Here is a 16,634-nt window from a genome sequence, read left to right as displayed (position 1 = left end):
TATTCAAATTTGATCAAATAATTATACAAAACTATGTTATTTTTTTTCATGTAATATTGCAAATACAGTATGCAAATTAGACTAATCTTAATGTTTGTTGTGAATGAATGAGTTCCTCTTTATAAGAACATAATATCAAGGAGATTATTGATATTCTTTAACAAGATTAGTCTAGATATGTATTTGGTTCATTATGTTACTTAAGTTAATATGCATTGCATATGCATGCAATTTCATGAACTAATTTGCATATGAGAATGTAATTGTGAAATGTGAATTTAAGAGGATTCCATTTCTCTTTGTTTAAGAAAATCCCAGAAACTTCAGTCCATAATGTTTTTTTTTTCAATTTCATGGACTTTTTTCGACAGTTTTATGTAATTTCCCGATCCTACCCCATTTCTCTCTCTCTCTCTCGCTCTCTGTCTTCCTATTACTCTCTTCACTGTCTTATCACAGTAAAAAGGCATAAAAGCCCCCAAAGAAATATTTTTTAAAAAATGAATACATTTTCCACCACCAGAGGGCAGAAGAGCAATAAAAGAAGCCACCAGCTTTTGGTTATGGTCTTTTGGGTTGACTGTTGACTTCAAAGCCTGGAAGTTTAAGGCAGGTTATGGGTCAAAGTTAGGTGCCTATAGGTTGATGGCGGCAGCGCTGCCTTGAATTCGACAGTGCGGGCCCAAAAGACCATGAAGCAACTTTTGCCTGCTGGTTACACCATCCATGTAGTACAAATGCTTGACTGGGTGTCCTACAGAATGACAATTAGACAGCCATTCATTTTTTTTCTTTTTTCATTTTTTTAGCATGTTTGTTTTTGTTTTCTGTAAATATTGGAGTTGGAAACAACAATGATCTGATATTGAAATATAAGCTTAAATATAGTGAAATTGTTCATTAACAATCCCAGGTAAACATTGTAAATGTGCAATACAAAAGTTGCCTAGCATCATTAACCTATGGTAAATACTATTACATATTGTGGGCAGACTGAAGGAACAGTTATTTGACCAGAGGAATATTTCTATAAACTGACCTTAAAGCCATTTCAGTATTATCACTGCTGAATATTGCAGACATCATATTCACATCTTCATGTGCTTCAAGAATTTTAGATATTTCTCTTTTTTTTTTACTTAAATGGCTCAGCCCCTCAATATCTCTGAGTTTATTCACCTTTGTTCAGTTCCCTCAATGAACTGCACTAGAATAGCATCCTCAAAAGATCACATTGTACCCTTTCACGACACTGCCTTGGGCAGACAGCTTATAAGGTGAAATCCCATGCTCAGTGGAGCAGTCTACCAGACCACATAAAGAATTTTAGTTCCATGAGAAGCTTTCAAAATCTACTAAAAGATATTCAAACAGGACATTACTGACTCTATTTGATTAATCTCACTTGTGTCTGTATTGTTGTTTAATGTGATAGCCTACTTAGATAATCTTGTTTTTTTATGAAATACTCTTGGCACTGACAAAGTGTAAATGTGTGTTTGTGTGTGTGTGTGTGAGAAATATTTTTTGTATGATGTTTCTTGCTTTATTAACTTATTGTTGTGACACGTTTTCTAACTGTTGCTTGCTGGGGACAGCAGATGGAAATTATTTAACTCTGACACTCATCAAATGGAAACATTATTATTTTTATTTTAACATAATCCCTCACAAATAGGATAATATGACATAAGCCTATTGAAATCAATAGACCTACACACAGACTGAGGTGTAAATCAATATGATGTGAGTCATTTGACACTCTAAAATGTGTTACATAAGTTTGAAATGTGAGCCTCAATCAAAATATAAGGCTAGTTTTAGGACTGAATATGACTGCTTTATTTTGTTCAGTTCCAGTAGTCAGCAAACAAACAAAATGTGATATCTCTCTCTTTCTCTCTTTCCCAACCGTGGGGTAGGAAGGAACCCCATGTGGGGTAAATTACAATTGACTTGTACATTACATAAAAATATATGTACATTATATAACAATATATGAAAAACCCCATTATATTCAAGTAACTAATCGGATCCTTCATTGCAATCTATATAAAAATGAACTTAGACATCCATGAGATCATCATGGGTAATAATGTTTGATCAACATTCCAAAAAAAGTAGCAAAACAACCAGGCGAGGAAGTTAAACAAACAAATTAGCTTGCTAGGACATTTGGGGGAAATACCAAATACCTCTCAACTGGATGTTACAGCAGAGATGAGATGCGCTCTCTCTCACAACATGTTGTGAATGATTGGGGTCGCCAACGTTTTGACATCAAAATAGGGTCACCTTCCCAAAAAGGTTGGTAACCTCTGCTCTTTGGGGACTGGGTGTTGAGAGCGCGTGAATGAGAGCGTAAACGGAGCAGATCTCTCGCCATGTCTTTCTATCTTTTGACGTCAACAACTGGACTTGCATCCGCTCCTTGAGGTCCAGCCTCTCAAATAGCAGTCAGCTCGTGCTGCTTCCATCGGGCTGCTCTCGCGCTGCGGATGGGCTGCCGTTGCCTGTCACTGATCTGCGATCAACGCTCGTGATTGCACACGCGGGACGTGCTCACCAGAACACCACAACACTAAAGAGAGAAAGATATATTTAAACAGCACGAGACGACGGACTGGATCGAGGTCATAACTGTCGGCGCTGATAAACAACACGAGGATGGGGAGAATCGCGCCTCTTTTACTTTTCCTTGCGCTCGGACTACACGTCATGGTCGCGGAGAAAGGTAAGGGAATAACAGTTTGCGAGAAGATATTCTTGTTCGTAAAACGTGGCTGACAGAGGGAGTGTGTGCGAAAGAGATGAAGAGAAGCCAAATGTGAGAACAAACATATTTCGGAAATAGAGCGAATGGGAGTTGGCGACAACCAAGCGCGTGTGTGTGCATGCGTTGAAGGTTACCGCCTGAAGTTTGAAAACAGGTAATTGGAGTTTAGGCGAGGCATGTCTTTTTTAATTCATACAACCAGCAGAACGATCCTCTCTTCCTATTGCAATGACTGTTATTGCAGAAGTTGACAACGTTGGTTTGATCAGCCACCACTGACATAGCATGGAGAGATAACAATAGAAATCCAAATAATGAAAGCTTCTATTCTCCTCTGTGTCACAGCAAGTGAATTCCTGTGTGAGATTCCTGTTCCTGCGGTCCAGTGTGTGAGTTTATGAGTAGGACAGGAAAAAGTCACTAGAGCACATGGGTGGAGAATGGTTTTAATAGCCTACAGGTGCAGAAGAAGCTATAGGCCTATTAGAGACAAATGATTTGATGCCAGTACATCTTCCGAATCAGTGTCATTGAGCATTGAATGATCATTACACCTTTAATTGAGCATTGAATGATCATTACACCTTTAATATTAGTCATTATCTGTAGTCCAGTGACTGTCCAGCTGAAATTGTTTGTTTACAGCATCACATTCATTACATAAATACTCATATGCAGTGCTGAGAAAGTGTGTGTGTGTGTGTGTGTGTGTGTGTGTATATATATCATGGCAAGTGTTACATAGAGCAACACCTGTGGGGTATACTACAAAGCACTCTGAACATACCCAGGCTTTCTTTGGATAACCTGGATCGACAAATACAAAACTCGACCATCAGAGTTAAATGGTGTCTTGAAGCTCACTTACGAGTAAATTCGTCAAGCCAGGTTTTTCTCTTTAGTTTCAATGCGTGTTCCCATAAAGAGGGTGCATCATTTTACTCACCTTTACAAAAATGGATCAATCTATAGCGATTTATTTCACGCAAGAGGAACGAGTTATACTATTTAGAAGAATAGCATGCAGAGATCACTGCTAGGTGCACAGTTGCACATGATAAGCTAGGGAGGCATGCTGGCATAAAAAAAGCTGATTGTGTAAATTCGTAAGTGAAAAGATTCTGCATATTTTCTGAAAAATACATATGCCACAGGCTGAATTGTTCGCCATTAATCCCAACAGAGTGATGATGATTTCAAAATGCAAAAGCAATGTCCAACCTGCTTTGTGGAAATGTATTTTATTCTATAATTTAGAGAATTCACTTTAACTTCACCCTATGCAATAACTGTACAGCATATGTTTTCAACAGCTGTGAGGGAGAGGCGGCGGCGTAGTGAAAGATGAACAAATGTAGGCTAGGGCTGTAACGATACACCAACCTCACGATTCGGTTTGTATCACGATTTTTGACCCACGGTTCGATACAAATCTCGATTTTTCTTTTTTTTTGGGGGGGGGGGGGGGGGGGGGGGGGCTCTAGACATTTTATTAAATAACATTTTACTAGCCTCCCCTTAGAACACCAGAGGATTACAATATAATATATCTATTATTTTATATCCTGATGTAAAAATATTTTTCTGCACACTTTATGCAGATTAGCCTATAGCCTAGGCCTGCTATTTTTTATTACAACTCTACCTCTTTAATTCAGCTGTCTGGTTGAAGCCTGGAAATATTGTAAACAAAGTAGCATAGTTGGCTAGCTTAGCCTATCGTAGTCTACTGATTGGACTGTTCAGTTTTCCCATGTGTGTTTAAGTTTCAAGGTAAGGCCCTTTTGGGAAACGTTGGTATTGAGATGATCAGTCAAGTTCAATGCAAGAGTTTTAAACAAATATGTGCAGCATGCTAATGATGCTAAGTGGATTAAATAGTAATTTAGCTAGTCGTCTTCACACATAGTCTACAATGAAAGCAAGGAGAGGTATGACATTATTATTTATTTATTTGTTTGTTTTTGGACAACGTAGGTAGGGGTGGGCGATATGGACAAAAAATAATATCTCAATATTTTTTGTGATTTTGACGATAACAATAATTAGTCGATATCCTTTAAAGAAATGTTTTTGTTAAAGTCTGAGTTACTTTACAGCTCATTATTTATGAATAGCATCATTACAATAATAACCAATAACCTAACCTGTGACTTTTTAACCAAATCAACCAATGCATTGTCACTCTGACACATTTCCAATTCGGCCCCCACTTGTGTGTGTGGCAATGACATGGTCTAGCCAGCTACATTAGAGAAGATGAATAGGCCTAACAGTTTCCCAAGAGAAAGTTTGAAGCTGAAGTTCCTTTCAAACCTTTACATAGGATTCACTGTAAAACTAAGAGCAGACCAACAGAGTAGCCTACATCTCAGTTATTTCCTTCTATGTTTTGTTTTAGAGCAATCACGTAGGCTAGCATTCCAAGTTACAGAATAGAAACTAATGCGTTAGCTTATGGCTAATGTATATGAGAAATCCCATAGAGATGCTAACGGTTAGCATAATCGGTAAACGTAGATATTTAGAGCGAACTTCAATCCATTTACAAAAGAGTTACATGAGAATAGTTATTTGTTTACAACTGACTATTAAAATAATCAAAGGCTAATGTTTTCTCTCCATATAATACCGTGTAGGAAAAAAACGTGACTGTCTCATCAATGCTACTTGAACAGAAGTAGCCGCATAAAATCCCAAGTAGGCTACTCTAGCTACACAAAATAAACATTAGGCTGCGTGGGACAACGTTGTGACCCACTAGTGATCACGTGACACTTGCTCTGCTGCACTTCTCCCGCATAGCCTACCTCCTGGGAATGTATGAGTCTTCAGTGCATGATTTCGAGTGTTTTTTCCCCATAAGTAATTTAAATACTCGATAATGTAAATTTGCACATCGTTAAAACAACAATCACGATATTATCGCAGACGATATATATTGCCCACCCCTAAACGTAGGCTACCGATAAGTAAAGCGGGAGATGTGGGTTGCTTTTGCGGCCGCGTAAGATGCAAAGCACTGCGTGAAACACTAAAGGTGTGTCGCGATTCTGCCTTTTCACACCACTACACAGTATCGTTGATATGAATGTCGCGATTTCGGTTTCGAATCGTATATCGTTACAGCCCTAATGTAGGCTATTTCCGTCTATATTGTATTTCTTCTAAACAAACCCAAAAGATTTATTGGACAAAGAACTTCCACAAAAAGCAACATTAAACACTTCCTTCAGAGAGGACCCTTAACAATTATATTCAAAACCCACCTGCAAATGAAACAAAAAGAATAAAGAATATTCTCAAGCATGCCAAGGAATCGGATCTGTCCCGAAAGACCCTCTGTCTCCGGAGAGACCCCCTGTACAATGCGGGCTCCGAGGTCCAGGGAATACCCACAAAAGGTGACACCATTGTCAAAGGAGGGGCTAAGAAGCTACGTTTAGTGCTTTAAGGGCCTGTGTCCACCAATCACGTTTTGTTGTGCTGATCTAACCCCAAAGTCTTAGCTGATAACCTCCTCCCGACCAGGTTTGGTTGGCAGCATAAGACACCATGGTGATACAGCAACGCTTAACCAGAGCCACTTTCGTGTCACAGCATACCCTGGCCTTGAGCTCAACATACCTCGCTAACCCACTAATCGAGTTTCGTAGTATAGCCCACTGAGGCTCAGATCATTGATTTGGTTTTGTTTGGTTTGTTTGGCTCTGTTCTCTGGGGAGTCTGATTTAAATGAGTTAAACTCCCCAAGCTCCCTGTAATGTTAGTCTCCTCTCTCTGGCCACAAACACACACTCACATACCCACACACATACAGTACACACGCAGGCATACACACATTTACTTGCACACACACACACAAACACACACAGAAAGACACATTCCCACACACACAGACACAGACACTAATAACCCTTAGATACCTACACACACACACCGAACACACACAGACACTCATACCCTTACACCCCCCCCTCCCTACACACACACACTCATACACATGCACGTACACACACATGCACTTGCACACACACAGAAACACCCCCCCCCCCCACACACACACAGACACTAATACCCTTAGATATCCACACAAGCAGAGAAACACACACACATGTGCACACGTGAACACACACATACACACACATGTGCACACGTGAACACACACATACACACTCGCACAAAGTATCGCTCTCCGCTCACCAGTGTCCCCAGCATGGTAATCTAATGGAGGTGACCTAGAATGAGACAGATCGGGGTAACCTTGAGAATGGTGTGTTTTTGTGTATGGTGAGTGGGGATGTCTGTGTTAGTGTGTGTGTGCGTGTGTGTGTGTGTGTGCGTGTGCGTGTGTGTGCGTGTGCGTGTGCGTGTGTGTGTGTGCGTGTGCGTGTGTGTGTGTGTGTGTGTGTGTGTGTATGTGTGTGTGTGTGTGTGTGTGCATGTTTTGTGGTTATGTGTGTGAGGGAATGAGTAAAAAAAATCACTGAGATTACAGATATTTTATGATTGCTTAAGCACAATTTTGAAAACCAGGCTTCTTTTTCAAAATACCACACCAAGATACACACACTTTAGATATTTCAGATAACACCTCAGTCATTTTACAAAATGAAACACTTCAGTCAAAACTAAAACTATTCAATTATGCATGAGCAACACATTTTATCGTCACACAGATGAGTCATATGATCTGATTGTAACATCGGAGCTGCGCCCTCTGCCGCTGCTGTCACGGGGAGAGCAGTCACAGCGACCACGCCCCCTCCAGAGCCGACCGGGCTCACCGGAGTTTTAAACACCTGAAAGTAATGCACTAATGAGCCGTATACTATTTTAGAGACTCTCCTGGTTGGCCTCAGTGTGAGGTATTGTTTGCAACTTGTGAAACTTACTAAGCCGTGATTCTATGTATTTGGATAATTCGTGTATGACCTAGATTGTCTTCCCGACTGTGATTTTTGGATTCTGTATGTGGACTGATGCTTTCGATTTTCTGAACGACCTGTGCATTGACTTGGACCGTGTTATCTGACCTGCCCTTTTGGATTGTGTTTTGGACACATTTGCCTGTTTTTTCCCTGCCTGCCTGTGTACCGAACTTGGACTGTATTGAATTACGTCTGTGGATCTTCCCTTTGTACTGTCGCTAATTAAAACTCCTTGCTCCTCGCACCTGGGTCCCTGTAGTCTGTAGTCATTACACTGATTCTGTTTGAGTCAGTTACACACTACTGTGCTCTTAGGATATAGTGTAGGTTTCATTTTGTTTTAGAGATATTGCCACAGGATAAGGTCATACACCTTATAATGTTTTTTTTTTGTGGGGTGGGGATGGGGGAAGGGGTACCATGTGTTTCGTGCTTTATAAATGTCTATGTAAAAATCTTTGTGTATGTATTGTGTATGCTCCTTGTGTGCCCAAGACAAATTTCTCTTGCGAGATTGACAATTAAATACTTACTTACTTATACTCTAATATTTTGTTGGACTGCCTTTAGCTTTGATTATGGCACGCATTCGCTGCGGCATCATTTCCACAAGCTTCTATAATGTCACAACATTTATTTCCGTCCAGCGTTGCATTAATTGTTCGCCAAGTCTTCTCCAGCACATCCCAAAGATTCTCAATAGGCTGAAGGTCTGGACTCTGTGGTGGCCAATCCTGGTGGTCCTGGACAATATGGATTTTTTCTTACCGTGGTTAAAAAGCAAGAAATTACTGCGGTAGTGCGGTATACCGCTAAAACCATCATACTCATTATACTACCAAAGAAGTGTTGAGCTACTTTGAGCCTCGAAAGTGATTTAAAATCAGCAATCTTTTTACCATGAGAGATGCCCAATCGCTACCAGCGTTAGCATTTTGGAAGTGTCGACTAAAAACAGGCTCGTTTAGAATCTGGATTAGCGTTTTTTTGCTCCCCAACGAACGTTCAAACTCGTGTTCAAACTACACCGGATTTCCCCTTTAAGTTTATGCATTAATTCAATGCTTGCTGTAAGATAATGTATGGCAAAAAGAAGTCATAAGATATATTGGCATATCTTAATTTTGTCCCACCCCTAGTCTATATGTACAGTATGTGCAACACACACACACACATACACACACGCACACACACACACACACATGTCCGCTTAATTTAAGTAGAACCTTTGCCACTATAACTGAGATCAAGCGTGTTCCCCTCAAGACATGAGAGTTTCATCATGACTAAACAAAGGTTTTGCTTCTCTGTGTGCGTGTGTGTGATTGTGTGTGCACATACGAAAGACCTATTCAACTCGTTGATGCCCAGGACAGATCAAGTCATTGTTTGACAAAACTCTTTTCTCCGACTCTACACTTTCTTCCGCTCTCTCCTTTTCTTCTCTTCTCTTCTCTCCGTGTGTGTCTGTGCTGCCTGCATTCCCCTCCTCCCTCTCACTCTGTCTCTATTCTCTTGGGGGCCATTAGCGATATATGATGGGCAATTTCTTATTGGGGTAACAAAGCTGGTGTTTCCTAAATCACACACACCTAAAAAGATGATATCTATGTTTAAATCCTTGGTGGAGACAAGAATAGTGGGAGAGTACTGTATACTCTCAAAGCAAACTGAAAATGTGTAAACTGGAAAGAAGGGGGTTTTGTTCCATAAATATGTGATCGTGGAGGTTAGTCTTCAACTGGTCACATGGCCCCCCAGTTTTAAAAGTCAACTGTGTCTGTGCTGCCTGTGCAACCCCCCCCTGTCTTCATCTCTCTCTTTCTCTTTTCTCAGTCTATGCTGTGCTCCCTGCATTCTCTCTCTCTCTCTCTCTCTCTCTCTCTCTCTCTCTCTCTCTCTCTCTCTCTCTCTCTTCTCTCAGTCCGTGCTGTGCTGCCTGCATTCCCCGCACCAGTCGCTGCATGCCAGCCCTGGGCTTGGGAGTAATTCCAGCAGCGAGCAGGAAGTCTGAATTTAGATAACTCATTACCAGACTAGTCCTCGTTCTCCCCTTCTCTCGCTCTCTCTCTCTCTCTCTCTCCATTTCTCACTTTCTCTCTCCCTCATCTTTCTCATTCTCTCACTCTCTCTCCATCTCTCATTCTCTCCCTTATCTGTCTCTCCCCTCTCATAATCCCTCCTTCTTTCTCTCTCTCTCTGCACCTCCCTCTCTCTCTCCAAACCTATGGAGCAGCAACCAAACCGAGTGTGCCGCTTTTCTGTATAAATGCAGATGAGTCCAAAACAAACTGCACATGTCCGCTAATGTGCAGATAAATTATGGAAATCAGAAAAGTGGAGGTGGCGCACTGTGTTTGTGCTTCTGCCTCCCGATGTGTATGTGTTTGTCTGTCTCTTTTTGTGTGTGTGTGTGTGTGTGTGTGTGTGTGTGTGCGTATCACGGCAGGGAAGCTGACATTCAGTATGCATTACATTTCACAGCCTAAATGCTCATTTGTGTGGAGATGAAAGCTTAGAGTATTTGCAAGGGTAGATGGGGTCTCTGTCCCCCATCAGTATACAAAACTTTCTTTATACAGAAACATATCACACACATACACACACACACTCTCTCTCACAGTCATATCAGACACATACACACACACACACTCTCTCTCACACTCACAATTTCTGTGCAGAAAGAAACCCTTCAGCCCAACATTTGTGGCTTGTTTTCTCTGAACAGTTAAAATTGAACGTTTGTATTTGATCGTTTGAATTTGAACACTGCTTTTGCAAATTTGAATGTACGTCAGCTCTACTGTCTGACAACAGTGCTGCGTTTCCTCCATCTTTTGCCAAACAGCATCAGCACACTTTTGTCAAAGTGAATATGTTTAGAGTGTGTTTTGTCTCTACTGTATGTTTCAGTATATATCAGTGTGATTAGATGTGGATGTATGTGTGTGTCTGGGTGTGCGTGCGCGTGTGTGTGCGTGTGTGTGTGTGTGTGTGTGTGTGTGTGTGTGTGTGTGTGTGTGTGTGTGTGTGTGTGAGTGTGTGTGTGTGTGTGTGTGTGAGTGTGAATCTAAATAAGGAAATCAGAGGCAAAAAAAACTTGTTGGAGAAATGTAGGTTGGCTAATCTTCCTACTCCACAGGCAGCGAATGAAGGAGATGATTGGGATAGAGAGAGAAAGGGACAGGGAGAGAGGGATGGGGAGAGCTAAAAAGAATAGAGAAAGAGTGACAAAATGATAGAGCGAGATGGATTGTGAAATTGAAACAAGGGAGGGGTAGAAAGAATATATATATACTGTATGCATATATACTATACAACTGGAAAAGGTTCACGATGCGTATCGGAAGCAGAACCATAAACCAGCCTTCAGTCTGAGGCAGATTCCCAGGTCTGCTCCCAAACACCTGCGTGCGTGCGTGCGTGTGTGTGTGTGTGTGTGTGTGTGTGTGTGCATGTGTGTGTGTGTGTGTGTGTGCATTTGTGTCTCATTGAAGGGTCTCTGCAGGCTGAGGAGCAAATGCTGTCAGTCAATATAGTGATTCAAGTAGCAGTCGAACACTGGAGATGAAGGCAGACAAACACTAAAGAACCGTTCACACCAGGAACTATAGATTTAACAAAAACAACAGTCTTAAGTATTGCTCTAGTTAATATAACACATTGCATACTATAGCAAAAACAACATAAATACAGTAACATGATCAATATCATTGGAGATAATTGTTTGAGCGAACAAACAAAAAGCTGACATTTAATCAGAATCTATTGAATTTTAGACATCACATTAACCAACAGAAGAAGAGAAGATACTTTCCTGTCGGTCAGTATGGACACTCATCGCTTTAGTTGCGGGCTTGTGCGGTTGCGTCTTTATAATCATCATTCTTGGGGTGAACAGCCCTTAACACACAAATGAACAGAAGCCCAACTCACCCACAGACACAGAGTTCAATCAATCACAGATCACACAGAAATACCAGGACATGGAGTAGTTACAATGTAAAAAGGCTCGTTGCAGGATGTGACCAGTGATTGCGACATCCTGCCCTCATATGATGCTCTGTGACCCTGTGAAAGGGAGAGAATATAAGGGTGACACACTTCCCCCTGCAGGCAAAGCTGATGGACAGCGTACCTCAGGTATGAGACACAGCTGGGGTGGTGACAGCACTGAAGCAGGCTCCTGTCTCATGCCAGTAAATATTCAAAACCACATTATGCATTCCAGGAAACACATCAAAACACAAACTCTCTCTCTCTCACACACACACACACACACACACACACACACACACACACACACACACACACACACACACACCTTGGGTGTGTACCAAAGGATGGACATTAAAATGATTTCCGCTCCTCTCCTTTCTTTTTCTCCTATCGGCCCTTTTCTTTTCTCTTCTTTCCCTGCTCTCCTCCACTCACCACTCCTCTTTCCCTCTTTCCCTCTGTCAGAATAAACTGTCATGTACTTACATCACCAAAAACAAAGCACACTTGGGACATCCAAATCCTAAAATTACACTACTCATTGACAATATACAGATTATTGGAGAAGTTCAGCCACAACACATCAATAAAAGTCATAAACTTACTGTATATGCAATAATCTTGCCCTGAACAGAAGCTGTTCATATATGATTTTATAAATGTGTTCATATTTCTGCTCATATGTGTGTGTGTCTGTGTGTGTATATTTCTCTGTTTTGTGTGTGTGTGTGCGTGTGTGTGTGTGAACATCTGTCTGTCTGTGGGTACACATGTGTATTTGTGTGTGCACACGTGTGTCTTTGCTGCATGCTTTTGTGATCCCATTGTCACAGACTCCTGCCTTTTTGTTGTTTTGTTGTGCTGTTTGAGTCATAAACATCAAACACGTGCTTTCATCTTTCATCTATCTCTGTGGCGTAACAAACATGTTTATCACTGCTGGGGCCTGCTGTTTTGTAAGCGGCTACTGGCTTCCAGTCCACTTTGATTCTCCCCTTTAAGATGTTGCCATGGGGAAGAAAAAAATCTTTCTTTCTGGACTCTACTAAATTCATATTGGATCACACTATTCTCTGTAACTATCCATTAACAAATCTCTGTCTCTGTCTCTGTCTCTCTCTCTCTCTCTCTCTCATGCACACACACATACACGCATGCACACATACACAGACAACATCTCCATATAACAACCATTAACCATTAAACTCGGAGGAGACAGTAAGGCCATATAGCGCAGTAATGGGTGGGATGCAAATGGACATGAAAGGTTGGATCCTGTAGACAAGCACTTAAAGTAGCAAAAAGATGGCAGACTGTGGGTAATGGATGAATAGACAGACTGGGTGGGGTGGACGATGTGCTTTTCTTTTTCTGTTAACCAGGGGGAGAGGGACACTGATCTGTTATTTTACCCACTCGTCAACACCTGCTGTCAGTTACAGTGTAGATATGGTAGCCAAAGAGGGTGGGATTCCTGCCATTGCGAGTCCATGTTGCTTTGGATCATAGCGTCTGCTAAATATCAGTCAACTTTAGATTTAAGCAACCAAATGCAGTCTGGGACTGAATCAGTCTTTCACATGCAGGCTTTTGTGTGCTTCCATACTACCGGTATGTTCTTGCAAGTATTGGTATACAGTCATTACAAGGCATTACAAGGATTGGTGTAAATGTTGTTCATTCAGGGTGGTGTTGAGATCTCATTTATCTGAGCCCTGGCAAGGTGTCTACAGAGCCAGACAAAGCAGACAGCAAAAAGGATCCCTAAAGAAACAGAGAAAACAACTACAACAACAAGAGTGAGAAAACCAGGAACAGGCAGGACCTCACCTCACCGCAATAATTACAGTGGAATTCCTGAACATCAAACGGCAATGCTCTAAGACAGTCACTGAGGAGATACTAATTTGGCACAGATCCATGCCCCTGTGTGTGTGTATGTGTGTCTGTGTGTGTGTGTGTGTGTGTGTCATATGCTTTTTCGTCTATGGGTATATTGAAATGTCATGAATTAAACTAACAAGGATTATAGTGGCAGCCTTTAAGCAGCCGCTTCCCAGAGTGGATAGTCCAGACAATGTGCGCTGTCTATGTTAGAGTTCTGTAGTTTATTCGAATTTAACTGAAAATACAATCAAATGTTATATCCATCAGGGTACCTGCAGTTGGAAATTAGATCTTTACTTCCATTCTACCTGGAATTCAAACCATATTGAATTCAAACCATATTTCATTAACGTAAATGTTATCAACATTTCATCAGCATGATGTAATGATTGTTTTAATTATTTGATAAACAAAAAAAATGCCTCAACATGGCTCTCAATGAGAAGTATTTGTGATTTTTCATCAGCAGGTCTTCAAAAGCAATCAGACATTGACACAATCATGGCAGTTAATTTAACACGAGCCTCCTCTCTGCAGGGAAAACCAATCAAAGTCAGACACCCTGATAAAGATATATGCCACAAACAATCATGAGAGGAATGACGAGGGAGTAGGGTGGTTGAAATAGCTGTGGTATTCACCTTATTCAGCCCCGCCCATTTTTTAAAATTCCATGTTGTCTTTAAACTTCCGGTCGGCTAGCTACGTCTAGTTAGATTCATTGGGATAACACGGCAGAAGAGGATAGAGAGGCTAACTTACAGAACAGCCGCTCCAAAGTCAGTTTTTTCCTAACTTCAGATAGGAAAGCTGTATAACAGAAATGTCTTAAGTCACCAAAATCCTAAATAAACTTTCCTAACTTTAGGATGACCCATAATATATGATGCCAGTCATCTCGATAGAGCTCTGCTATCTCAATGTATCGCAATGGATGTACTGCTCAATCGGAAGTTCGGAGACAATATGGGCAAAGCTAGCGCCCCCATGTTTGCGCGCGGAATAAGGTGAATAGCAGACTTAATTTCACAAAGCAGATATTTGATTCGGAAACCGAGCACTTCTAAGCTCTGGTTTCCACCCTATTCATGAAACCCATACTTCCATCCAGCTCTCATCTTCCACTCATTCTGTTTACATAATAACTTAGTGCAGGGAGTCTCAACAGGCTTACTAGTATATTCTTCAACTAATTTCTTTGCAAATGTGGACAACTCTGCACTCAGTATGGACATTCTATAACAGGGGTGGGCAAACTTTTTGGCTCAAGGGCCACATTGGGTTTTGAAAATTGGCAGGTGGGCCGCACTACACACACATAAAAAAATAATAAAAAAATAGCCTATAATTTAGTATGAAAAGTACTTCTTTTAAAATATGAATTGCTTAAAAATACTGCTAATTTTATGTTGTTTAACAAATGTATAAATTGTGCACTGTCGCTTTAAGACAGTCGCTTTAATTCACGTTTATTTCTCAATGATCTTCTGCCTGCTCCGCTATGGCTAGTGCGCGTTCCCAATTAAATGGATCGCATAATGTTCACGTTATATCTTCTGCAAAGGAGATAACTAAGAGTTAACTTCGTTTAACATGATGATATCTCTATTTAACATGATGTTTTGACATTGACATTGTAAACGTTCTCTAAGGGGGGTGAAAAGCAGTTTGCAGTAAAGCTAACCAACGTCGCCTCTATCGCAGGAAAAAAATAGCAACAGCCTGATAACCAAATGAAATGCTCGGTGGCCGGATGAAAGTGCTTGGCGGGCCGGATTCGGCCCCTGGGCCGCAGTTTGCCCACCCCTGTTCTATAATATATGACTGTAAAAGTGTAAATATACGTTTATTTGTACATGGCTTAGGATATTTCAGGCAATGTCTATTTAAATCAGCACAATGCAGCTTTAGCCGGAAATAGAAAACCGTTTTTCTAAATATAGTGTCATGGCGACGCCCCATGTTTGGCTCAGGAATGAGTTGGATAGTACAATTTATTTCACAAAGTAGAAATAGCATATTTTAAACTCTGGTATAGCAGATTTTATCTCACAAAGTGGATGTTTCATTTGTCATTTGTAGGAAAGCAGATTAAGATCCCTTTTAGTTTACCTGTTGTAATCTAGCAGTATTAAGATCAAGCAGTCTGAGTCACAATAAACAAAGTATTAAAACTCAGGAGTCTCAGCCTCTAGACACTGTGATCAGCAGCACCGGAGCTCCACAGGGAACTGTGCTCTAACCAGTCCTGTTCACCCTGTACACATCTGACTTCTGCTACAACACCGAGTCATGCCACATGCAGAAGTTTTCTGATGATGCTGCAATTGTGGGGTGTATCAGGAACGAGCAGGAGGAGGAGTACAAGAGCCTGGTGGAGGACATTGTGCAATGGTGCAAACTCAATCACCTTCAACTCAACACTTCAAAGACCAAGGAGATGGTGGTGGATTTCAGCAGGTCTAAGCCCACTCTGCTACCAGTCTCCATTGATGGGGTCAATGTGGAGGTGGTAAGCACCTACAAGTATCTGGGTCTCCACCTGGACAATAAACTGGACTGGTCAGCCAACACTGACACACTCTACAAGATGGGGCAGAGCAGGCTGTACTTCCTGAGGAGGCTGCGGTCCTTCAATGTGTGCAGCAAGCTCCTCAGGATGTTCTACCAGTCTGTTGTTGCCAGCGTCCTCTTCTATGCAGTGGTATGATGGGGAGGAAGCACAAAGAAGAAGGATGCGGGGCGACTTGACAGGCTGGTAAGGAAAGCTGGCTCTGTAGTGGGAGCTGAACTGGAGTGCATCACTTCAATATCTGACAAAAGGACCCTGAACAAACTGATCAACATCTTGGACAATGAGTGTCATCCACTCCACAGCACTATTGTAAAGCAGAAAAGCCTGATCAGCTGGAGACTTCGCTCACTGCCTTGCACAACAGACAGACTGAGGAAGTCATTTGTCCCCAGGGCCATTGAACTGTTCAATGCTTCACTTAAGGGAAGAGGAGAAATAGACTTCTCCGCAGAGTCTGTCTGCCTCT

The 16,634-nt window shown here is 41.3% G+C and overlaps 1 protein-coding gene across 1 annotated transcript in view; it reads left to right on the top strand.

Moving 5' to 3' along the window:
* Positions 1-2,214: 2,214 nt before the first annotated feature.
* Positions 2,215-16,634, top strand: part of LOC121684214 (calsyntenin-2-like) — a 70,124-nt gene continuing 55,704 nt past the window's right edge. Inside the window, 1 exon segment of the mRNA XM_042064184.1 lies at positions 2,215-2,734. Within this exon segment, the coding sequence (XP_041920118.1) occupies positions 2,668-2,734 (67 nt within the window). The 5' untranslated portion in view covers positions 2,215-2,667.

The sequence above is a fragment of the Alosa sapidissima genome, chromosome 15 (genome assembly GCF_018492685.1).
Source record: "Alosa sapidissima isolate fAloSap1 chromosome 15, fAloSap1.pri, whole genome shotgun sequence".
Lineage (NCBI taxonomy): Eukaryota > Metazoa > Chordata > Actinopteri > Clupeiformes > Clupeidae > Alosa > Alosa sapidissima.
Note: the sequence above shows the minus strand (reverse complement) of the source record. Positions and strands in the feature narration are given on the sequence as shown.